The sequence below is a fragment of the Lytechinus variegatus genome, chromosome 18, assembly GCF_018143015.1.
Source record: "Lytechinus variegatus isolate NC3 chromosome 18, Lvar_3.0, whole genome shotgun sequence".
Taxonomy (NCBI): Eukaryota; Metazoa; Echinodermata; class Echinoidea; order Temnopleuroida; family Toxopneustidae; genus Lytechinus; species Lytechinus variegatus.
In genome coordinates this window covers 13,788,275-13,814,678 of record NC_054757.1, presented here as the reverse complement: position 1 = coordinate 13,814,678, position 26,404 = coordinate 13,788,275, and the positions used below count along the sequence as shown (strand labels likewise).

At 35.5% G+C, this 26,404-nt stretch overlaps 1 protein-coding gene across 6 annotated transcripts in view; it reads left to right on the top strand.

Moving 5' to 3' along the window:
- The window catches only part of LOC121431626 (prolyl 4-hydroxylase subunit alpha-1-like), a 45,470-nt gene that overhangs the window by 1,766 nt on the left and 17,300 nt on the right, over nt 1-26,404 (top strand). For all 6 annotated transcript variants that reach the window (XM_041629217.1, XM_041629218.1, XM_041629214.1 and 3 more), the window contains exons 2-9: nt 3,473-3,673; nt 16,133-16,287; nt 16,657-16,821; nt 17,516-17,688; nt 18,449-18,500; nt 19,354-19,583; nt 20,079-20,249; nt 25,023-25,247. In XM_041629217.1, coding sequence (XP_041485151.1) covers nt 3,507-3,673; nt 16,133-16,287; nt 16,657-16,821; nt 17,516-17,688; nt 18,449-18,500; nt 19,354-19,583; nt 20,079-20,249; nt 25,023-25,247 — 1,338 coding nt within the window. In that variant the 5' untranslated portion in view covers nt 3,473-3,506. The remainder of the gene's footprint in view (nt 1-3,472; nt 3,674-16,132; nt 16,288-16,656; nt 16,822-17,515; nt 17,689-18,448; nt 18,501-19,353; nt 19,584-20,078; nt 20,250-25,022; nt 25,248-26,404) is intronic.

Sequence of the window (26,404 nt, the reverse complement as noted above, 5' to 3'; positions counted from 1 at the left end):
GTTTTATATACGTTTTGAGCTGATCGAAAACGTATCTGTTATGGACTGCTTGAACTTAGCCATGAAGACGTTATATATTTAAACATTCAAATATTGCGAGCGCGAAGCGCGAGCTGAAAATTTTTGACATTTCTACCTGAATAATGGAAATTTCAAGCACTTTTTGTAATCGTGGAAAGGATAAGACAAAAACTGAACAGTATTGATGCGAGCGCGAAGCGCGAGCGGAAAAATTCTGGACACTCTATTCATGTTTTGTAAATCATGAAAAGGTTAAGCTATTGGAAATTTTCATACATTAATAATGAGAGCACAAGGCGCGATCAGACAATTTTTTTATATTTTTATCTGAAACTGGATAATTATTTAAATGGAGAACAAGCTGTGTATCTGAATGAACGTGTGTTTCAGATATCGACCTAGAATTTGGGTATTCTAAATACCTTTTTTTACCATGAAAATCAATAAAGCAAGCGCAAAGCGCGAGCTAAAAAAATATAAGATATTCAGATCTGAAAAGGGGTCACTCTCTGTATTGCAAGCACTTTGTGGAAAAATTGTGAGGTGAAAAAGAATCACAGTTAAAACAGAGCTGATATTTTTCATTATTGTTACTTTGAGTTTTGACATAGGACCGGGATATTCTATAAGGACATTATGTCATCATAAGAAAATGATGACTTTCTTCCTATTTCTCTTCCTGTAAGCATGAGAGCGCGAAATCTATTAATGTTATGGCCTGAAAACTGGACATGTAAAGCACTTTTGTAATTATGCATAAGATGCATGAGTTTAATATCTATCAATGCGAGCGCAAATCGGGAGCAGAAATTTATGATTAATTGTCATCAAATGGTGATTTTAAGTAGTTTGTTTTAGAATTAATATTGAGATATACATAACTCACTAATCAAAATACAAGCGTGCAGCGCTAGCTGATACGTTTTGACAATCTGACCTAAATAGGGGTATTTTGAGAACTTCATGGAATACAGGAAAATACCTGACAAATCAAATTTTGCGAGCGCGCAGAGCAAGCGGAAATTGTTAATGTTCAGACCATAAAACAGAAATTTTTACATTAAAAAAAAATCAATTTGTAAATAAAAGAAAATAATGAAAGTTCAATTTCCCAGCTGAAATATGTTTTGTATATTGACTTCAGAATTTGATATTTTAAGGTCCATATTGAGCAAGATATCACCAAAAAGGCAATGCGAGCGCAAAGCGCGAGCGAAAATTTTTATATCCCAAAATGAAAGATAAAAAAAATATTTTCCAAGTCTTCCCCTTATCTTATTTTATTCACTCATCTTCCTCCTCTTATGCTTGCCTTCCTTCTTTTCTCCTCTCTTTTCCCTTTTTCTTTTTTCCTTTCTTTTCCCCCTTTTTTCCTTTTTTTTGCTCCGCCAATAGGGGGGGCCCGGGCCCCTCGGGCCCCCCCCTGGATCCGCCTATGATGATGATGGTGATTATGAAGTTATGAATAATTATTGTTTGTCATGGTAGTGTACATCAATCAATCATGCGAGACTAAGAGTAAGGTCTGGAATCCTGGGGCCGATTGCACGAAAGGGTCTTTCCAAGGACCGTCTTTCGTGTCGCCCATCTCTTATGATGCGCTGCATGTGGGATATTTCTGAAATGTATGATAAACAAATAGAATTTATTAGCGAGCATTTTAATAAATTTGTATACAATTTCATGATATAACATCATTTTATACACAAAGATTTTGTTTACTATAACGGATTAATAAAAAATGTTTGCAGGTAATTTATTTAATTAATGTAAAATGCGTTTCACATGGCGCATCATAATAAATGGGCGACACGAAAGACGGTTCTGGCAAAGACCCTATCGTGCAATCGGCCCTTGTATTTTTGCTTCAATGGTTGTTCTGGATGATCCATGCCTCTTTGCTAAACTGTATTGATGAGTGGATACCATGCATGACCCCTAAAACGTAAAAAGGATCTCTTTTTCAAGATAGGGCATGTTATGTACATGAGGTAATAAGGGTGTCAAAAACACTAAAATAATGAGAAAAAAAGGTATATACATATATTTCGTTAGGAAAACTACTGTGTACATGTTCAGTCTAATTTGCGAGGGTATAAAAAGACTTAAATAGGTTATAATGCTTAGGATGTGCTTTTTCCCCTAACACTACATTACATGTTTAAGGTCCGATTTGAATGTGGTGTGAGGGGTGGTACTAAACCCAATAAAAGTAAAGGTAAAGCCGACATTCGTGATCCCGTGATGGAATACTTGTCAAGGGTACCGTTTTGTTTCCAATACTTATTAAAGGGGAAGTTCACCCTGAAGAAAACTTTGTTGTAAAAATAGAAAAAACAGTAAAAAATATTGGTGAAGGTTTGAGGAAAATCCGTTAAAGAGTATGAAAGTTATTATTAGAGTTCAAAATTTTGGATTTGTGATGTCATGAACAAGCAGCTCCCCCATGTGTTATGTAATATAAAATGCATGAATTTCAAATTTGGTATGGTTCCTGATGACTTAATTTTGTTTTCTTTTCATGATCGGGTGTGAAACGATTTGTCTATTGATATACAAAAGTTACAGTGAAAACCATTTTCAATTTTCTGAGAAAATGACATTTCATTGATTTTTTTACCATTCGCTATGTAGGGATGCTGCTCGCATATGACGTCACAAATCAAATAATTGAAATTCTAATAACTTTTTAATTATTTGATGAATTTTTCTCAAACCTTCGGCAATATTTTTTATTATTTTTTCTGCTATTTTTACAATAAACTTTGTCAGGGTGAACTTCCCCTTTAAGGGTAGGGTTTCACACACCTATACTTGTTAAGGGATGCATTTTCAGAACATGGAAAATACATGTTTAGGGTGCTTTTTGAAACCCCATGGCAGGGGGTGGGGGGGGGGGGCTGGATGGTAAAAATGACCATATGATTATGAATTTTGCATGGTCAGCCCCCCCCCCACACTTTTGGCTCAGCCTTTGTAAACCGTACTGCAGCCCCTGCATGGTCACACATGGTATTCACTTGTCACTGGAAGTGCCCCCCCCTGGACTGGCAGAGGAAAACATTTTTTTCTGCCTTGTTGGTGGCACGATCAACTAATAAATTCTCCCTTCAATTATCTGTTTTTATTTTATTATATTGCATTTATCTTATCCATAGATTGCACATCATTTCTGTTCATGTCGGTAATATGCCTAATACCACAATGATCCATTTTCTGTTGCACATGTAGAAGTCAGCACAATTTATGATGAAACAAGAAAATGATTTGAATTTAATAATTTTTATCGATAATCGTTGCAGGGTGTTTAGAGGAATGTGGAAAATATTGTGTGTTTTTTTGCTGTTTATTGATTAACTATAATAAGACCTAGTTATGGATACATATACTATGCGATCATTTGGATAAAGCAACAATTTATGATTCAGATTTAATAACTTTACTGTTGCAGGTTGTTCTTGAGGAAACCTTGGATATATACCATAATGTGGAAGATACTGCTACTGCTGAGTTTAACTTTATACAAGGTCAAAGGTGAAGTATTCACAGCCCTCGTTGACCTGGAGAATGTAATCTACACAGAGGGAAACCTGTTGGGGGCGCTAGATGAATACATTCAACAGGAGGAGGAGAGACTGGAGAAAGTAAAAAGGTAAAGAGAGAGAGAGAGAGAGACATGATAATTCTACTAGAGGTAGTGCATCATTATAAAGTTTGCAGATAAGTGGTAAATTACCACTTGGTCTACAACCACTACGTCTTTGTATCTTCATACTGGTGACAGAAATTTGCTCTTGCGACAATTGCTCCGGTCTTTATATCATCTAAGATGTAGGGTTAGGGTTGCAATAGGGTTTTATATTAGGTTTGTAGGTTTATGGTTAGGTTAATAGGGAAGGGTACGTGTTATAACCAGGGTTGAAGTTACTCATTTAATTAGTGTGTGGAATTCATAACAGAGCAGTTGTCACCGGAGCAAATGTCATGAAGCCCTTACGTGTATCATGCTGGTAAATGCATTAGACAATATCATGAAAGAGGTTTCAATCGTTCCATGGTACGATACCATAGTTTATGCAGATTTCACATATCTTTGTGCTTCAATTAGGTACCCTTTGCTGAAAGTACTTTACATGTATACTTTGTCATTGGACCATTTTAGTGTACAATGTATTAAATGAAATATAAAGAGTAAAATATGTACACAAATTTGCATAGTCCGTGTATGTAGACTACGACCCCATTCTCATTACCGTCCTAAAACTAGTTTACTGCAAACTAGTTTAAGGTGTAATGAGAACGGTTGAAGTTGTTTTGGAAGTGATCTTTCAAACTGGTTCAGAAAACCACCTCGCAATAGTTTACAAGATCGCTTTGCCTCATTAGACTGGTTTTAGTGTGAGGACACAACCGTTCCTCAGGAAGCGATCTTCGCACGTGTTGTGCGGAGAATGCCTAGGCTACGGTTTCAAACTTGGTGCAATATTGAGAGTGTACCCATAGCTACAAGGTCGCTTTCTGTGAAGTGGTTTTGAAAATTACTTTTGGATGATCAAAAAGGAACACTATTGAAGCGATCTTCCAAACTGGTTTCCTGATCCGGTTCCAGTAAACTAGTTTTTAGGTTAGTAATGAGAACAGTATCTCTATGTAGCCTACATGCATCACCTTAGTCTGTATGTGCAGACACTGATCAATACTTTATCAACCAGGGGGCCTTGGTACAAGACCTGCATGAAGGCTGCATTAGACCACTTTCCTTCAGCAAACCAGACACACACCAAACTGTGTATTCTCTACATGATACATGTACACGTATGCATAGTAACTATGCCTGTGACTGTCTGAGACCAATCCTGAAAGTGGCTTGATGTCTGGTTTTTATTACAAAAATAGAGTTGACACTTGACACATGAGAGTCACACTGAAACTCTCAATGAAAGGTCATCAAAGTTCAAAGACACGGTAGGTAACAAAAGGTCATCCATAGAAGAAAATATTGTGGTTGTCCTGGTAATGCAAGGTAATGCAATTATGACTGCCATTACTACCAGAGTGGGTCATTTGGTCATGAGGTCACAGCTTGGCCACAGAATGTTTGAGGAATAACACCAGATGTTTGAATGCACAGTTTCAGTTATTATGCAAAGTGTCCCAAACTTTAAAGAGAAATGCCAGTAGTTGCAGTAAACACTGATTTCATGAGAAAGTCTGTAAAACCAGGCTTATTGTCAGAATATCATCGAGGATCTAGATCCGGTACAGTTACATAAACTGAACTTTGTGAAATCTTGAAATCTACGCTGAAAAACGTTCACACTGAAGATCACTAAGACAGATAGGCACACATGGGACAGTGTATACCGGGTAATTATTGCTGGAATAAAGACCTGACGGAAGTGACCGAATCCGCGCTTATTTCTCAGCAATTACACAATTTCTTCCAGAATAATTTGGCGCATATTTTTTTTCATACAAACAGACACTTGGGTGGTCATTATATTAGATTCTGTAAAAAAGTCATTTTGAGATAGTTACCAAAACTGGAATTTATCTTTAAATCAGACAGTACTTACAGGTAGTAGTTTAGGATGTGGATTGGGAGGTTAAGATACATGTACATGTAGACATTCCACAAACAACAATAATATTTTATTATTATTTATCTTGCATGATTTATGGAGGCCTTCAAGTATAGATACACAGGGCCCATATTCAGATTTCGGATTCAGATCTCTGGTTTAGTGTAAACTACATGCATACCGATAACTTCGGGACGGGTATCAAAATCAACTTGTTGTTGGGTGGACTTGTCCTTTATAATGGGGCGTATTCAAGTACAGTATGATTCATGGGCACTCTTGCAGTGTCATGATTTTGTAGAAAGTTCTCAACAAGTGACACAAATCAATCATTCAATGGATCCGTATTTATGGCCTTCATAAGTTTTGTATTGTCACTTTTTTCCTTTTATAGAGCCTAATAGAGTAATTGCAGGAAGCGTTAATTTTGAGAGAAAATTGTCAGTGTGAGAGTAAATTACAGTGTAGTACATGTAGATCAACAACAATTGATACAAAAGCTCTATATGAGTAGCACAGTGTCGCAACTTTATGAAAACTTCATTGATAGCAGAGTCCGCTGAAAATTTTCAATGCTGGTAGGCCTAGGCCTCCATTTGTTAGTTCTGACAAAGTTGTGATGTAGATGTATGTGGAACTTTTTTGTTGTGAAACAATAAAAACTGCATGTTGCTGGATTCTTGATTTAAAAAAGTTATGCTTACTATCCCTCAGATTGATTTGCGATATAATTTGGCTGATGGTCATTCACTTCAACAGCTGGACTAGTACATGTATTGTAGGCCTTTCAGACAAAAATAAACTATATTTTTTTTATTTTCAGTTGCTACTTTTCACAACTTTCTGCCTTTATCTGCAGTATTAACCAATTCCCTGCTTTAAAATTGCAGTGAATCTGAATTTTCCAGGGCTCTTGTGAGCATTTCTGGGGCAAAATTGCCCCGAAAGAAAAGCCCCTGTGTAATTTTTCCCCCAAGGCCTAGGCCTACATGTATACAGTGGCTTTGTTGGTACATTCAAATAGGTTACATGTACATGTATGTGTATGATTCACTGGTATTGGCATATTACCAGGTTAATTTTTGTGTCGCAAAGTGCCGCAAAGCCGTCATTTGAGGTGGATATTTAAAGCCATTTATTTCCTGTTCTTTTAAGTGAAGTTTGACCTGATATCATTTTGGTTAAAATAAAAGTAGAAAAATGAGAGAGAAAACAAAACATATGCCTACATGTATGATTAAAAGATAAGTGGGCCTATATTCAATTCAATTCAATATTAGGATTTATTTGACTTCAATTGCATACATGGCAGCCAAGTGGCTGAAATTTTAGAATGCTTACAAAAATACAATAATTGTCCAACATATTACATTTCGAGTTAAAAGACAGTATGCAGATAATTATAGCATGATATAAAAAGTATACAAACTTTATGAGGAAAATAAATTTCATTATGATTTCTAAAAATCAAATAAATTCATTAATCAAAATTGCATACAATATTTATTAAAGTTACCAATCCTAAAATTCAACACATTATTAAAAGAAAAATCTCAACAAAAAAAGCATAGATTACATTAAAATAATGAGGTAAAGTGAGAGTAAAGGTGAAAGACTAGTAAAGGTACATGTAGTACATGTATTGTACAGAGAGACATATTGAGAATGAAATTAATACATTTTTGTGAATTTGATAGATTAATCATTAAAGGTATTGCACTATTTTTAAATCTTTTTGTTTTGCACCTAACTTGTTCATATTTCAGTTCTTTCCTCAGCATGTATCTACTTTGTTTTCTTTTCTTGAACCAATGATTGGTGTTAACATTTTTAAAGATAGTGCAAAAACACAACATAATTGATTTCTTCTATCTTCCAAAGATTGCAGGTGTAAAGATTCAAAAGCAGATATATTTTCACCATAAAAATCCACCAACCCTCCCCCTGCTAATATGGATTTTCAAAGAATCAAAGTTCTGGACTCCGTAACACAAATTGCAAATGAAAGAACCGCACTGATTGGTCCCTGGTCAGTATTTTAAACCTAATGCGCGTGTAACATTGATCATAATGATTGGTCAGTTCATTTAGCGATTGATCGCTATTCTTTGTGTTACGGAGCCCAGATCACATGACTGTCATGTCAGTGTGGTATAAATTCCATAATTACATGTAGTATAATTAGAAAGGAATCTCAGAAAAGTGCCAAATTGGTACTTTTTTTAATAATTTCATTCATTAATTATAGATTTCATGCATTATTCTTTAAAAAAAATAATATCTATCGTGCAGTTGCCGGGTTGGGGTGATGGGAAAATTTGGATTTATGGAATTGATTTGATTGGGCAGTTGCTCCCTTGCAAGTTGCAACATCACAAAATGAAACCTTAACAAATTCAGCTCTTTTCTTTGATGAATATTCATCAAATTATTAAAAAGTTTCTCTCATTTTTGTGTTTATTAAAACCAACCTTATATCAACGTTGATTTATCCTTTAAAAATGTAAGAAACCAGACAGGAAATACTAATAGACAGGTTGATGTGAATGTCGTCTCACCCATTACCAAATATAGCAGTATATCCTATATAAAACATTCATTGTTTCCTAGCATACTGAATGAATGATCCAAGGTAATTATTTTCTGAAGCTTTAAACAATTGGTAAAGATCAACTGATATCCTTCCACCAGTCTAATGCATCAGATAACCCTGATGACTTTGTGCTATACCGTCTTCACACTGGCCTCAAACACCACTATACAGTCTCGGGAGCGTCCCACCCAATACTGTAGCGTTGTTACTTTCAGTGTGAATGCTCAAACCCACAATAAGATACATGTACCCCGGGATAACCTCGCCTCGCTATAGCATTTCAACAAACTTTAGCTCTCAAACCATAGTAATAGTACACTCTTACAACATGGATAAACCAATGTGATATAAACTTCCCAATGTTTTCTCCACAATGTTGTGTATAAAGGGAAATAGAAAAAAAGCAACCAATGGATTCAATGCAATTGTTAGACCAAAAGCTTCAGTCTCTGTAAATTGGTTGTTCCGCTGAACTGCATTTGCTCTACTCACCAATACAGAGACTAAAGTATAGGAGCCCGTACATAGAGACAATGGATTAGCAGTAATGTTTATAACCTTCTGCGGCAACAGGATTTTCAGATCGTTTTTTTGTACATAAAATATGACATTTTTCTTTAAAAAAAAATTACATCCAACTTGACAAGAAAATATGTAGAATTTCATACCATAGACCGCAGTGAGTGCTGATTCCTTTCAGATGATCAAAACACAGTCAGCCTTGATCCTTACATTGGTCATCGTAACCTGCCATCTTATATGATGTCATTATCCTTATAGACGTCTTTATCAGTTGCAATATATCGTGATTTGTGCCACTGCGTTGCGCTTGTATTCATGTCGCTAATTGTGTTTGTCCGTTCGTTTTTTTTTTATCATTGCCTTTTTTTTTTGGTTAAAACATCTGATGAGTACATGCATTTGTACACTACAGCCATAATCATTATTGAGACTTCCCCAGGTGCATGTAACATTTAGGATAATCAGAAGCTAAAAAAGAGGGTTTCATCAGGCCAGCATATCTTTGTATGACAGTGTGTACATGTTGCAAGCCATGTCTGGACTAAAAAAAAACATTCAAAATTTAACATTTTTTCCTCTTCAGTAAAATAGTTTGATATTAGTATGGCATAAACAGCAATCTTTGTATACCTCTGGAGAAAAAAATTATCCATAAGAATTAGGAGATTGCCTATATTTATTACCATCATTTATATTTCCTAAAATATAGCTTTTTGCTGAGCTGCCCTAAAAAAATTTGGAATTATGAGAGACAAGGATTTACATGTAGCAACAAAGGCTAAATGACCAAGGAGTATGTTTTCAACAACAGACCTTCGGCTATTTCTACATTGTATGTCTACATGTATAAGCCTACATGTACATGTATTTATTTATATTTTCCCCCTTTCCTTGAAATTGCCCAGAGCCTGTGACCCTCTAAAGGAGGAAATTAAATGAAGATATCAAGTAGCATATTGATTAGATACGAGGCAACTAGATTGATATGGTTTTCATTTCTCAGAGACTCAGGCAGGAAATACAGGAACATTACATCTAGGTTTGTGATATAAAGCAAATTCACTTTTCTTTATCTAGGCACTAAAAATACCTTGTAGTTTTTTTTTTTTTGGGGGGGGGGGTTGAATGCAAAGTGGAGTGGAGGCCTACTGCATTTTTATTTTGATTTTTATACGTCTGAGTGAATTATGACAGAAGGAATAGACTGAGAATAAAAGGTGTTTTTGTGAAGTTGGCAAATTCACACACAGTATCACAAAGTGTTACAAAAATATATCTGAACTGCTACTTTGACCTTGTTTTTTACAGATCCTGACAGGTCCCTTTTGTTCATGACAAAAATGTGTTTTAGTTTCTGGTGGAAATACCTACTATCAAAATAACTATTGAAAATGTATAGTCTAATATTATGCCTCTGCCAAAGAAGATGCTTTATTTGCATGTATACATGGGCCTGTATTCTGAAGTCAGGTTTAACTTAGACCATGGTCTAACTCTGTGTTAAAATTATGGGAAGCCAAAAGTGTCAAAATATTTATTCAGTTGTATTATTCTTATGTTTATTATGCTCTTTCCTGATTCATCTATGATGAAGACAATCATCATTTTATCCTTCCTAGACAATTATGAATGATTTGAGAGCCAAATGAGCTGAAATATAACATATCTAATGTTAATGATTTATGTAACAATTGGCTATCCATACTTAAACCACAACTTAAAACCTGAGTTTAAGTTAAACCTGACTTCAGAATACGGGCCATGGGGTCTTCCTCAAAAGGGAGTTGAAGGTTGGTAGAAAAAAGAGCCATAATATTTGTGTTTCTTTGAAAAGTAAATCCAGACGATGAACTTTAATGATTTGAAATCAATTAGAGTTTAGCAAAGTATAAAGCAATGAGGGATTTGTTTCCACTGATACAGACAGGCGGTATAGGTAGTCCTGACCATGGATATTGTACAACGCCTAATAGCTTGTTGTATGCTAGCAAATGGGAGGCTGAATGTCACATATTCGTACCGTTGCACACAAAACATACCATCCAAAATGTACCATTGCACGGCTATAGGAGGTGACGTCACGATGCGATTTCATTCAATAAGATGACAATGCGCGTACAGCCTGCTGGCTAAATGCGCAATGCTGTCCAAGATCATGTGCGCTTGTGGGCCCGGCTTGTGGGATTTTGCTTTTCGCTTTCAATATTTATGCTCCCTTTTCATAGATTAGTGGAGGGAAAAACTTTTTTTATTTTTTTTTTCGCTACATTCCGAGGCGTTGTACAACACAAATAGCGAATATTCTTATTCGTGCAATGGTGCGAGATTTTGCATTCAGTGAATGAAAGAAACGCTCTATTCAACTCGGTTAACGCCTCGTTGAATAGAGCATCTTTTTTCACCTCATGCGAAATCTCGCACCATCGCACTCATGCCTATTCGCTATTTGTATAATGAAGAAATATTGACTGACATCAGAGCTACCAAGTCTCACGCAGTATGCGTAAGACTCAAGCATTTTGGACTCTTGTTCATCCCCTCAAATCTCTGTCTCACGCAACTATCACAGCCTATCCCCATATACATTGTACACAATGTCTGTGATCTCACTCAGATTCACAGAAAATCTCACGCATAGCTGGTCTTTGAACTTGGCATCTCTGTTACATGTGTACATGTGTACAGTGTAAGGTACTGTACACCATGTAGGCCTACTAGCAGAGCTATGAGTTTCAGTTCCTTTAGTAAAACTAGAATATACCATTGATGATTAGTGAAATGTCACACAAGTATCTGTCAATTTAATATGTTAAACTAGTTTAAGGCAGGTACTGTTGGCCTACAGTACAAGTGCTTAAGGCTAAACTGACCATTATTGACTGTGTATGCATATTAAAGGTAAAGGCCTGGTCACACCGCCTGAGCGTTGTTGGAGCGGTCTTGGAGCGGAAATAGAGAGAGGGTCGAATTTCGCTCTCAAAATTGGGGAAAAAAATCGAAGAAAAAAAAACAATCGAAATCGAAAATGGTGATCGGTGATGATTTTTTCTCTCTGCTCCACGACTGCTCCAACAACGCTCGGGCGGTGTGACCAGGCCTTAAAACTGGGTGAAATATGATACAAGTACACTGTACAGTATCTCATGTTAAATTTATATGCAGGTATCCATACATGCATTTGAACACTTTCAGTTTGTTATTGTTTTTACTGCCAACATTGGACATGAACTTAAAGTGGCTGTTGTTGCCCTCGGACCATGGGTGCGTGGGAACTTGGGAAGATGGTCTAAATAGAGACTTCTAGAGTGAATAGAGTCTGGCTGACTGTCCAGGAAGTGTCACTTCCTACTTGCACAACCATTTCATTCACAAGGTCATGTCACAGATCTTGATTGGTAAAAATGTGTACATGTATGATTAGCAGATACTCATTGGGGATTAAATCTCTTTATACCATGATTAAAATGTAATCCATTATGATAATCAATCATTATCACTAGGATGAATGGGGAGAGTCTGAAGATTCAAATGCAATTCTTTATGCATGTAAACTGATAAAAGTTTTGAGTATTTATTTGATTATAAGTCTGCATACATACTGTATAGGCATTTGTACATATATTGAGGATGAAGCAATTGTTCCCCCTACTGCAGTGAAGATAAATGATCAGCAGTTAGGGCTAGAAACTCCTGAAACTTGAAATAACCACCATACATACAGTACATGCAAAAGAAAGCAACTGGGCAATTACATAAAATGATCAACTTTTTTGTCATTTACTTCACTGGACCAAGTCATGGTCTTTTGAGAACATTAGACTGTCAAAAGAACAAGAAATCAGAGACAGAAAATTTCATGAAGGTCCAACATAGGGGAACGGACGTTTACGTACATATTTCATGAAATTGCCAAACTGTCAAAAATAAAAACTAGTGATATTGATGCACATGGGTCAGAGTATTAGAGGCCGTTCTCATTACGCTTTCTAAAAACTAGTTTACTGGAAACCGATTCAGGAAACCACTTAGGAAGATCGCTTTTCTAGCGTTCTCACTTGATCACACGAAAGTGGTTTTCAATTTCACTTCACGTAAAGCGCTCTTGTTGCTATGGAAACGCTCTCAGTGGGGTGACACGTTTCACGCGAAATTCGAAACCGAAGCATAGGCATTCTACACCTGTCGTGTGGAGTAGCGCGCTCAAAATGTGCGAAGATCGCTTCCCGAAGAACAGTTGTGTCCTCACTTAAGCTAAAACCAGTTTAACGAGGCAAAGCGATCTTGAAAACTACATCGCGAGGTGGTTTTCCAAACTGGTTTGGAAGATCGCTTCCAAGACCGCTTTGACCGTTCTCACTACACGTTAAACTAGTTTCCACTAAACTAGTTTCCAGTAAACTAGTTTTAGGAACGTAGTGAGAACAGCCTCTTAATATCTCTGAACACAACTGGTTGACTGCCTTTGACTTCTTTGATCCTCTCACCTGCAAGCTGAAGTGAGCACTACCATACCATCAAAATCAGAATAAAACAATTCCAGACTATTCCATTAATAATTACTAACTTGCATTTAAAAGTTGAAAATCCACGAAACTTAACATCTTCCAAACCATAATGCTACATTCATGTGCACATTCGTCATTCATGTACATGTATGTACAAATGTATTTGATATTAGTTGTGATAATCTGAAATATTTAAAGGACAAGTCCGCCCCAACAAATGTTGATGTGAATAAAAAGAGAAAAATCCCAACAATCATAACACAGAAAATTTCATCAAAATCGGATGTGAAATAATAGATATGACATTTCAAATTTTGCTTAATTTCACAAAACGAATATACACATCCTGGTCAGTATGCAAATGAGGAGACTGATGATGTCATCCACTCACTATTTCTTTCGTATTTTATTATATGAAATGACATACATTGTATAATGATTTTCTTCTTGCATTGTCAAGTGAAAAAACAATGATTAATTCCTCTCTGAATATATGGAGTATGTATGTACATTGTGTAATTTACTATGGTTCAGTCAAGTTGGTCCTTATTATCAAATCTGTAAAAAATGAAATATTGTATAATTCTTAATTCAAATAATAAAAAACAAAAGAAATAGTGAGTGAGGGACATCATCGAATGTCTCATTTGTATGTCACTGAATTGTGCATATCACTGTTTTGTGAAAAATAAGCGAAACTTTATCACTGTCATAATTTTCTTATTTTACTTCTGACTTTGATGAAATTTTCAGCATTATGCTAGTTTCTCTCTTTACTCAAATTAACATTTTTCTGGGGTGCACTCGACCTCTAAAGTTCTATTCAACACTTTTTAGAGGGATTTACCAAAACTTTGAGAGAGTTTACGTGTATTTCTAATCCCAGTAAACTTACTGATAATTAGCATGACTGTGTTATCATGATTACCAGTTAAGCTTCACTTCAGTGGAAAACAAAAGAGATAAATTTTATCTTACCCTAGGCAAACTTCCTTGCATTTCATGTTTATTTCCTTATACCCTGAAATGGTAATGGTATTTAAATATACAACACCTGATTGTAATGTTCTTGAGGAAGAATAAAACAATGTCATGGATGTGCATGTAAATTGATGTAAAATGTAAACTTCATAGTGGTGTATTTTTGAACACACAAAAATTCTTGTTTGTACATGTATTTTGTAGGAAATATCTTAATTCAGATTGGATATATGACAAGTAAGGAGGCCTGCCTTATCAAGACTTCACTTCCATTGTGTTGAATACGGGTAGAGTACATACTACATAGGGACATTCTGAACTATAAAAGATGTATTGTGCCCCTCTTTTGTGAAATTACAGAAAATTATACATTTTTTTAATACTAAAAATAGCATTTTGATATTTCAAGTGATATATTTATTCTTCATGAGAAGATTTTAAAAAAGAAAGGGAATGTTATTTTATCAATATTTGTACACCCTCATTTTGAAGTCTTAAATCTGCCAAGTGTAGGTCTTCATGATCCATGTACAGTAAAACATTTAATCACCCCTCCCCAGTCTGCTGTGCAAACCCTTCACTCGAGTTTAAGGGTCCAAATTGCAGCCTACTCATGCCTTGTGTACTGAAGGCCCTCTCACTCAGGAATTGAAACAGCAAGGTTTGTACAGTATGTACTACGGTAGTCTTTATGTGGAGACACACTTGTTGATCAGAAATTCAATCAGGGTCTGTGCCTGCAGACTACCCCCCCATAATGTACATGCCCAAATGTATGTCAGATGACGAAAATGACAGACAAGCAATTTAGGGCTCAATGTACAAGGAAAGGATTCATTCATGTACCAGAAATATGGAATCATTTGAATCCTGTATTAAGCTGACTCTCGTTTTAAGCTCCTGAGAGTAAAAAAACTGCTTGTTACAGCACTTTACCTACTTTGTGCCAGCGAGACTGGTATATATTGCATTGGACAGAGTTCTATCTTTCACTGTTGTACATGTATGTGCACATATAAGCATACCGCCTCCCCCCCAAAAAAAACAAACAAAAAAAACACTCAACACACAATCTTATAAAAACAAAATAAAAAAAAGGGAAAAGGTGTACGAGAACTTCGTGATCTAGCATAAATCTAAAAGGGATTAGGATCAGAAACAGCTACTACCATCTGGGGCTTAATAATTGCTTTATAAAAGCAGTTACGAACCAATAGCGCCAGTCCTCAACTACTCATACCTGGCTAGTTTCCTGACCCATAATGCTAGTGTACATGTAGTCTAATAAATATAGATCCACTTGAATGATAACATACTATTAAAACTACTCCGTACATTTATACCACAATAATTACATACCAAGTAGCAAAACGGTTACTTTTACTCTCAAAACATTTTAGTTTCTCTGTGCAAATACAATTATAGGTCAATTTATTCTATGTAGTATTAGTAGATATCTGAAAACATAACACACAGTAAATGAGAGACCACACACAGTTCACCCCCCCCCCTTTAAAATCACAAAATGAATTTTATCCATTGTGAATTCGGTATTTGTGAATAAATGGCTTTTTTACCAAGGGTAGCCACTTTAGTTCTTACACCAGTTTCCCAGTGGGCCCTGCTATTATTATAACCCCGGCATTAGCTGGGCTGCCTAGGTGCTCAAGTATTCAAGGACTTCCTACTGGGTACCCATTCACCTCACCTGGGTTGAGTGCGGCACAATGTGGGTAAATTTCTTGCTGAAGGAAACATGATACAGTTTGGAATCGAACCCATGTCCCTCGGTCATAACCACTAGACTGTGATGCCCCCACAAAAATCATTTATAGGAAAATTAATAGTGATAGCATTTATTATCTTTTTTTCTTCAAAGCAATGTAGTAATGATAATCTTTCTTTTTTTTGTCTTTTTCTTCCTACAGCAAAGCTGAAATCTTGAGGCGCATGAACCGGGACGCAATCTCTGACACAGAGCATTACCTTGGTCATCCAGTTAATGCTTTCCTCTTGGTCAAGAGATTCCTTTGGGAATGGGTGGACCTGGAGAATTGGATCAAATATGATGGACCAAAGACAGGTTAGTAATAGACTGGATCTGGATGGTTTGATTTACAAACGCCTAGTGTGGCTATCCCGTACTGGAGCTTCATGTATTGCCTCCTGTGGGCCCATATCATGGAGATTTAACTATGGTACCTTTCTCATTATGAAATTGTAATTGGCTGCAGAGCCAGTGTTGCCACTCTTCCAAGACTTTGGGAAATTCCAGGAAATATTTACTTAGAGAGTCAAAAGGGTCCTAAGCTTTCGATCCTAGCAGAATCTTCGTCGGAGGCAAAATGATCATTAAAAAAAATCTAAAATGATTAAATGATCTTTAAAAAAATCATCATACACTTAATGTATATTTAGAATCTATTAGTAATGTCATCATCTTGTTTTACAGCCTATCTGAGGAACAGTACCCATTTCAAGGAGCATACCCCAGGGCAAGACGACCTCAAGGGTGCCACTGCGGCTCTTCTGCGTCTTCAAGATACATACAAGCTCAAGACCACAAAGATTGCGAGTGGAGAGATTGAAGGAACTAGAACAACAGCATCATTAACAGGTCAGCCTTTAAAAGAAATAAATGTCAGTTGTGCTAAAGACGTCAAAATTTATTTGAACATAGTCCATTGAAATTGACCACCCAATTCGTTTGTATTATTTTACAGATATTGATGTTTGCCAGATGGTGTTAGTAGTAAATCAAATGTGTTATCGCTGAGAAATGAGCAAAATAATTATGGTATTCCAGCCAGTTGTCCCGTTTTTTCCAAGTAATGATACTACCCCAAGGCTCTACATTCACCCTTTTTGGTGGCCTGCCTGAAAAATATAGATAAAAATTGAAACACAAAAAAAAACATGAAAAAGTTAACTTCTATAAAAAAAATTTAACGAAAAACTTTAATGAACATTCAATTATGTTGAGTTTGTACATTTACTTTTTTTTCTTGTTCGTTTGCACTTTTCCTGTGATCCGTTGACATACAATGACACACAGAGTTGCAAAACAATAATAAACAACAATAATTCTGGCCGAAGCCAGGCTTCGGTAAGCCATGAGCTCAGCTATCACTTATCAGCAGAGCTCATCATGCAATTCCTCTCACTCAAACACATGTTGTGAGTGGTTTGCATCATGTAAGCAATGCCTAGAAAATCACTTGGTCACCTTGCAATGTGCCCGTTCCAAATCATTATTTTTTAAATGGTTATCAAATCATCCTGAATATGAATGATTCCTATTTTCCACATAGCTCTCGAATGTTTTGAGCTTGGTAGAGTAGCATACAACCAAGGCGACCAGTACCATGCCCGTCTGTGGATCACAGAAGCTTACCAACGTTACATGAACGAATCAAAACTCGGTAAAGTGCTTGATCTCGACGAGCCCCTCCTACTCGACTATCTGGCTTACTCTTCATTTAAGGTGAGTGTGAAGGGGGAAAAAAAGGAGAATTGTGTCAAATATTTGAATATTAGTGCTCAAGTCATATTTTCTATACAGCCTTATCACGTGAAGTGATATTAAAGCTTGTGATACATTCAATATTTTATAACAGATGTTTATGTCTGGGCTTTTATTTAATATAACGTGCTGATTGGCTAAGTAAATTATTTGCAGTTTTACTTGGTTACTCATATTCTGACCACTTCTTAGTATACTTGCTACTATCCATTGTGACATGATAAAGTCTAAGCCAGATAATGTGCAATGTATGTATCCTTTTGTGAGCAGCATGGTTGACTGCGCATTTGTAGATTTGTAATGTGCATGCTAGCCAGACTTAAGCCAGGCAAGGGCTGAATTCGATATAAGTAAAATATTTAGCCAAAAAGGGTAATTAAATATCAAAGATGGATAGGCCTAAGTATTTTACTTCAGCAAAATCAAGGAAAATACTTCAAATTCTGGCTCTAGTATTGAATTGAATACCGGCCCTGAACCCATATGTGTAGGATCTTCATGAAATGATTTGTTTCAGCTCCATGCTTCTCTTGAAAAGATGTAATGCTCTCCAATCATCATGGCTCAAGTAGTTTCTAAATTGAAGTAAAAATAGAGACAAATGGGGGTCGGTCAAACATATGGAATCGCCTCACCCATAATTATTATTTTTGATGTATAATGCGTGAAGGTCTGCTTCTAATAATGTTCTTTTCTAATTTTGTTTCTCTTTCACTTTCAGCAAGGATACTTGGACGATGCTATCGCATATACTGACAAACTCCTTTCTCTTGGTAAATAATCGTATCATTATAACCAAGAAAAATCCAACTTCTGTGTTTTGTTGTATAAAGATTCATCGGCAGTTGCGTGGGACATTCTGGGCCGACAAAGGTTGGATGGTCCAACCATTGTTGCTTGTCCCTTCAAACCTTTGTTAGACCTTAATGTTTTTAGCAGGCAAACGTTTGGATGGTCAAGCAATTGTTGTCACTCAGTCCCAAACATTTTTTTACCTTAAATTTTCTGAGCAGACAGGGTTGAGCAATTGATATCATTCAATAGTGTACCCATCCAAACTTCAGTTTGGCCAGAACATTCCAATACCACTGTTAGCAGGTGATTGTAAGTTTGATTTTATAGTTCATTGCAGATAGTCCACAGTACAATCAGTTGCATAAGAAATCTCACTATCAGTTACTGAGCTTTATTTTATTTCTGGGGCCTTCATTCTTTTGTTTTTCCTAGAATTCCTAAATTGTTACATTGCTTCCAGACATAAACATGAGTTGCATGTAGTTCTCTTTTTAATGAAAACTATATTGTAGAATTATTATCCATTGATCTACTTGCCATTTAGCATATTGTCTAATTTCCAGCAATGTAATATTCACTTCGTCTTATATAAATTTGTTCTAATACTGCTTAGTTTTCATGAGTAGGTGCTTTTTTTTCTATGAATCCAATTTTTTTTGACAAAGTGTAAAACGATAGATGGAGTGAAAATTACACCAGCAGGGCATCAGTGCAGAATAAACAACAATTATGGGTTAAGTTCATGTGGTATTAGAAGTAAACCAAGCGAATACTAACGTTTGAGTTGAGCATTAACTCTGCAGTCACCATCCATCTTCCCATCCCATGCAGACCCAAATCATGAGAGAGCCAAAAACAACAAGGCCTACTTCATGAATGAACTACAGGAGAAAGAGCTGGAGGAGAAGACAAGAGGAGATTTGGCTGAGTTCGATGAAGAGACGGGAGAGGTTGCTAAAACACCCGAGGAGCTTGAAAAAGAGAAGGAAGAACAAGCTTACTCGTATCCAGAAAGGAAACAGTACGAGGCGCTGTGCCGCGGGGACCCAGGCGCTCTCAAGGTATTGTTGGAGTCAAGTCCATTGCCACTTGTTCCAATCTTTCACAATGCTCTTTGCAAATATATGAGCAACTTAACAAGCGACTGGGACATGTTCTTAGATGCTAGGTCAGCTATGTGGTTATCTATCATTTAGCGCAATATTAAGTGTCACCATTTGTGTATTAAATCATTAGTGACAAAAAAAGCAGCTTCTAGTCTTGGTATGTAACAAGCTGTGAGTGCAGGGGTGGGTCAAATCTATTCACAAAGATTAAATTGTGTCTTCAAATCACACTTACAAATTTCATAAGTTTCATGTAGGTTATTACACATATTGTGGTTTCCTCAGGGTCCCATAACACAGAGTTTCGCGATTAATCGTACGCCGGACTTTCATGATTGTAGTCATTGAAATAAATCGTTAAAAAAAATTCTACGATCATTGCTAGACCATCTGCCTCTATCCATCCTTGTCATTCTCACACCCACTCTCTCTTTCTCTTTCTATCTCCAGAAAGTTGATCACAAGATTCTGCTGTGCAAATACCAGCATTACAACCATCCATTCCTCTACCTCCAGCCAGCGAAGGAAGAGGTCATCTTCGACGACCCCCGGCTCGTCTTCTATCGCGAGATCCTCAACGACAGGGAGATTGAATTTGTAAAACGACTTGCATCACCAAGAGTTAGTATCTTTTCTAGATTTGTATTAAAGCAATATGGGCATCGGCTTTCATGGGGAGGGGATTTAAGTACCCCAGACTTTTTTTAAAGCACTATACATACCTGTAATAAACAATCCTTAGGGGGAATGCAAACTCGATGTACCTGCTTGAAATTCTTTGACCAAGCATGATTAACCTCATGCAACTCTCAGGCAATGGAATATGAGAGAATGACTTTACCACCAAAAGGCTATTTTCCGATGACATCACATAAAGGCGGCTGGTTATGAATCTCTTCCACATTTTTGCGTGATTAGCATCCAAATGGTTTCAAATACCTCATGAAAACTGATGCACATTAATTTAAAAGTTAAATCCTGATTATCCTCCCAATGTGATCACATGGGTGACTTGAGCGTGATGCTTGGATGCCCTTTTATTGTTGCATAAAAGTTACTATCAGTATTATGGCAACTCTGCTGTCCACTGGCAACTTTCTAGAAATTCTTGATTGTAATTGGCTGTTGAACATCATTACCATGGTAATAACCATTGCATGGCAAAGTTTCAATGATAACTTTGATGCAACAGGTCCAAGGGTCCCCCATAGCTTACCCAGGTAACTTACTTTTTCAAAGCATATATTTTGATATCTTTGTAAGTTAAATTAGTATGCATTTTGCATAACCCATTACTAAGAAATTGATTGATATTATTGATTTATCACCAAATTTTACTTGGTAATTCAGTTAATCGAAGTGGCCTTTTTGAGGAAGGGGGGGGGTACCCAAAATTATTTTTTTTTCCCCTTTAACCTCTGAGTAATCAGTTTGTTTTACTGATTTGATGTCTGAAAAAGAGCTTTATATATACTCCAGGCCATATTGTTTTTGTTGGGGTTGGGGTTAAAATGAAGTGAAATTTTCTTTAAAAAAATAATTGTAAAGGAGATGAAAAGAGTAATCTTTCTTAATTTTGCTATTATGTTACAAAAAAAATAATTGAATTATCCCCAATTTGCAAATGCATGATATTGTTCCATCTTGTATCCTAAATTGAAGTTGGTATGAATTCTGCAAAGTTGAAAATGCTCCTCTCTCTTTGCATTTTGCATGGCTTAAAGATATCTTTCCAACTGAACCTTTAAGACAATTGTGTCACTTTTTTATTTATGAGGACAGGGAATTGCAAAATTTCTTGGGTTATATCAAAAGTATGTGTAGAAATTTCTATTAAAAATTAGTTCATCTGATAAAAATTTTTTCATCTTATCAAATTTTGTTCTGAATATTATTATGATCATGATTTTAACAGATGTTTATCTTATAAGAATATTTAGTCAATATTTCAATATTTACTTTTAAAAGATCTATTTCTAATGACTAATGATTATTTAGTTAGAACTAAAAAAAAATTAAATATTCATCCTATGTTGAAACCATATCATTAACCTGTTGTATTTTTTTCCATAAATGTTTGTATTTTTGTCACAAATTTACATTTCTTAATATCACAAATTTTCACTTGTTTTGTCATTTCTCACTTATTTATTTGATTTTGATGTCGGAGGTTGCCAATTTGTGATCTAGTGTTCCGAATCTGGTCTTCTGATGGCACAGGTTGTGGGAAACCTGCCCCCCTCACGACTAACCCCGCCCCCTCATGACTAGCCCCTCCCCCTCCTAGTCCTCACCCTCTTTCTTATTAACAATTTCAATAACATCAGCATTAGTATATTTTGAATGCCGTGCCTGTGTTAATTTCTCCATGTTTTAAAGTGTAGATCCAATAGTACGCTGCATGAATTGCACAAAGAGCAAAAACTTGCATTTAGTTGCTTGTTAGAAAAAAATTAGACATAATAATAATGTATTCTATGGTCCTTGTAAGTAAAAGATATTTACAGGTAATTTATTTGATTCTTTTAATATGTTTTATAGTTTTAATGTTTTACTTTTTTATACAATTGCTATTCTTTCTTATTTTATAGGGGTGGGGATGTTCTTTATTTAAACATAATGATTACAAATCTTTAGTTGTTTTTTAATGTACATTTGTATTTCTAAAATTTAACTAGAAGGTTAAAAGATTATAATCATATATTCATGTGAATTCATGTCATTCACATCCTATTAGAACAATCGCAGAATAAAGTAGAAAAGGATTAGATTGTTTGAAAGCAGTGTGCATTTTTACGGAGGAGTTGAAAATATGGAAACCAAAACAAACTAGTTTAAATTTTTACGTATTAAAGTAAAGTATTACGCAACACCTTTATCGTTACATGAGCAGGACTGCTTAAAATGATTAGGGCAGTGTTCAATTCATTTCATTTCCATATCATTTGTACTTTATTCATACCTTCCATTGTTTGATCAACACAAAGCCCTACATACATGTACCTGTGTTCTTTTCATCCCACAGCCTGTGCGTACAATACTTGTCTTTTGTTTTCTCAAAAGCACAAAACATTTCAACCAAACCTAAAGCTTTAATACAGACCTGCCAACCAGTACGTTTTTGGCGTATTTAGTACGTTTTTGCAACCAAAATACGGCAGTACGTTTTTTCTTTAAAAATTACGTTTAACTTTTTTTTTTACAAAATCGTAATTTATTGAGAAAAATCATCTCTATATGTCTCTATTTCATAAAACTTACACAAATATGGTTATTAGATCAATGTACATATAATTCCAGGTAACATTTTTTCAATCATTTTGTCAAAACCAGGGTGAGATAAACACATGTTTAAAGGTTTTTATTCATCTGCAAGAGCAGTGCGCATGTTAGCTTGCATGCAGCTTGAGCACAGCAATGAGGGAGTGCACCATGCATTTTATTATGAAATACACTTTTTGGGGGAGAAATACATTTTTTTATCACAGAATACACTTTTTCATTCCCAGAGGTTGGCAGGTCTGTTAATAGGATCAGTCATTAGAATTGTACTGGAAAAAAAATCATATTCCTGTCTTGCGGAAGTGTAGCTGTTGAATATTTTCAATTTCCAATTCCCTCCCTTGATATCCCTATTTTCATATTTTTCTTTAAAATTGGCACTTTGAGCGTGAATCTTTTCAAATCAAGTGATTGGATAACAGAGAAGTACGAGACAAGAGATTATATCCTGAGTTTTCAATCATTTCATACTTGAAAAGATGTTTATGATTTTATCAAAAGGGAACGAATACTTGGATATTTTATCTTGATAAGGTGCCCAAAAAAATGAACAAAAATTTTCATTTAAAGCCGCAAACTTAATTTAATATGCCTCCACTTCATATGTATATATATGCAACTTATTTAGGACATGTTTATATATACATGTATAATCTACATGTAGTAATTGATAAGAACGGTTATATTGATTTTTACGGGGATTTATTAAAGCTTACGATAGGCATAAAAAAGTTAACTTCAACAAATGTATCAATGATTTGTCCATATTGATTTATATAGTTCATGTAAATTTATTATTTAAAGATTATCCACATGTGTTTAAAGCTGTTACTATCTTTGTCCAGAATGCCACATTCCTTTCAAGATTTCAGGGGCCGATTGCATGAAAGAGTCTTCCCAAGGACCGTCTTTTTGTTTCGCCGATTTGTAATGATATGCTGTTTGTGGGATATTCCTAAAATTTATGATTAACAGAGAGAATTAATCAGCTAACTTTGCGATTAATTTTCATACGATTTCATGATATATCAAATCATTTACAATGATTTTGTTTACTTTAACAGATGAATCAGATGTGTTTGCCTGTAATTCATTGAAAATGTGTTTCACTTGGCACATCATAATAAATGGGTAACACGAAAGATGGTTCTTGCAAAGTCCCTTTCGTGCAGTCGGCCCCAGAGAGCTTTTTTTATCATTATGCCTGTATAAAAGAGATGTACAATGTAGAGTCTTCAAAATTAATTTGATTTTTGTCAGTATTGCATTTAAAACATGTTTTGACCTCATTTATAGCATGGTGCATGTAGTTTTTTTTATATTAATTGTATTGTTCATTTTTGTTGATATGCTCTTTTTAAAAGGTAATCAAAAGAGTAATAATTTTAATAACTTTTTTTTGGGGGGGGGCAGAGATGATGTTTTAAATGGAAAATTTGAAAAATGGTTAAAAATCATTGCATAACGGTATTGATGATAAGCCTCCACAGTGAACTCTTGTGTAAATAATAAGTTTATTCATTTGATTTAGAAAAAAGTTTATTGACTAGTTTGAAAATTTAGCTCTTTGCACCTATAAACTAAAAACATTCACAATCATTTTGTATGTGAAAAAAATTTCACTTTGCTCTTTATAATTAATTACGTCTGGTCACTGTGGTGATTTCTAAATACATTGACTAAAATTGAATATTCTTTGTGTCAAAGAATATTTTGCAGCATTATTATATCAATTACATAAAAATGATGAGCATGTATCTTGTTTTTGTCTCTTTTAATCTACTTTAGTGTACAAATAGCTCATAACTGATATTTCCTCAGTCATTGGATCCATGGTTGCCAGCACACAATGTCTGCCTTTTTTCCAATCCCTGGGGATCAATCCGATCAGAGTTTTCAAAATCAGATATTTGCTATTATTTTACTTTTATCTTGTTATTCGAATCCTTTTAAAAACCTTTGAATACCTTTACCATTGCATTTTGTTTCAGTTTTTTTTTTTTAATAAGTTTTTTAAAGACCCTGCATGCCTTTCTCCCCTGCCCAACCACTCTTCATACCTTGGTGAATAGAGAGAAAGCAATGTATCGCATTCTTTCTCGTTTCCCACAGCTTCAGAGGGCTACGATTCAGAACGCTATCACAGGCAACCTTGAGTTCGCCGACTATCGAATCAGCAAGAGCGCGTGGCTGCGACAGGAGGAAGATACGAGGATTCGCCACATCAGGCGTCGCGTCCAGGCCTATACGGGTCTCGATCTCGACACGGCTGAAGATCTGCAGGTGGTCAACTATGGTATCGGAGGGCACTACGAGCCTCATTTTGATTTTGCAAGGGTAAGTGTTTAACCAGTTGGATAGGAATCGTAGAGGGTGGTAAAATTCAATAAACCAGCATTTTCACTCCTATTGGGGCATTGTAAGAAGCTTGACATCAGTTAAAAGTCAATTTTGGATCTTTCAAAATCGGTCATAAGTATTTGAACTGAGTTTAACCAGTCTGCTTTTTGAATAAAGTTCGAATTTACTTTTTTATTGTTAGAATCAATGTATCAGTTGTAAACTTGGAATGAAATTCGATATCACATTAGGCCCCCACCAATTTTCATTCTTTGGCATTTGTTTCAGATGTCAGATCATGAAAAAAAAAATTTGGAATTATAGAACAATTGTTTTTATATTTAAAAAAAATTGATTTGAGTACAAAAGGGCAGTTTTTTGAAAAATGTAAATCAGTTAAGTTAACCAAACAGTGGAAGTGGAAAAACATGTATTTCTGAGGTGCCCCCCCCCAAAAAAAAAAAATGGATTTATTGGTTTAATCTGTTGTTAATTAATTGATTATTTATTTATGATAAATTTTTCAAGAACCTTCATATCATTATAGAAGGCAAAACTTTTCCCCTATTAAAAGTACATGTATTTTCAAAAAGCAACCATCTCATAACGTCTGTTCTTTTCAATTAAAATAGAATTAAGTCAAACCCTGCATATCTTGAAATCATAATTGTTAGCATTAGTGCTGGTGAACTTTTGAGGGGAGAGATTTGAATGATAGTTTAGAAGTTCATGTTAATTTGATAGCATGGCAGTTCTTATCATGCTCCCTCTTGAGATGACAATTTTACTTTTAAGATTATTATTTCTATGTGTAAGCCTACATGTATATATTCTGTATTTATTATGAAAGTGCCAGTGCCAGGTGTGTGCTTGAATACCTGTATACTTTCACATCTGTCTTTCCTCCTTCATATCTCTTACATGAGGGCCTTTGGGGTTGTATTCCATCAAGTAAAGACGGATGAATCTGTGCCATCATCTACAAAAACTTTGCTCGTTGGAATACGGCCATCGTCCTCTTTTCACTCCTCCTCCATTTCTGTACAGCGATACTTGCATGTTTTGTGCCATAATCCCTGCTTCCCAAGATTGCATGCAGCTAATCAATCACTTTACAAATGCATTTGATTCCTGTCAGTTAGTGGGAATCCCAT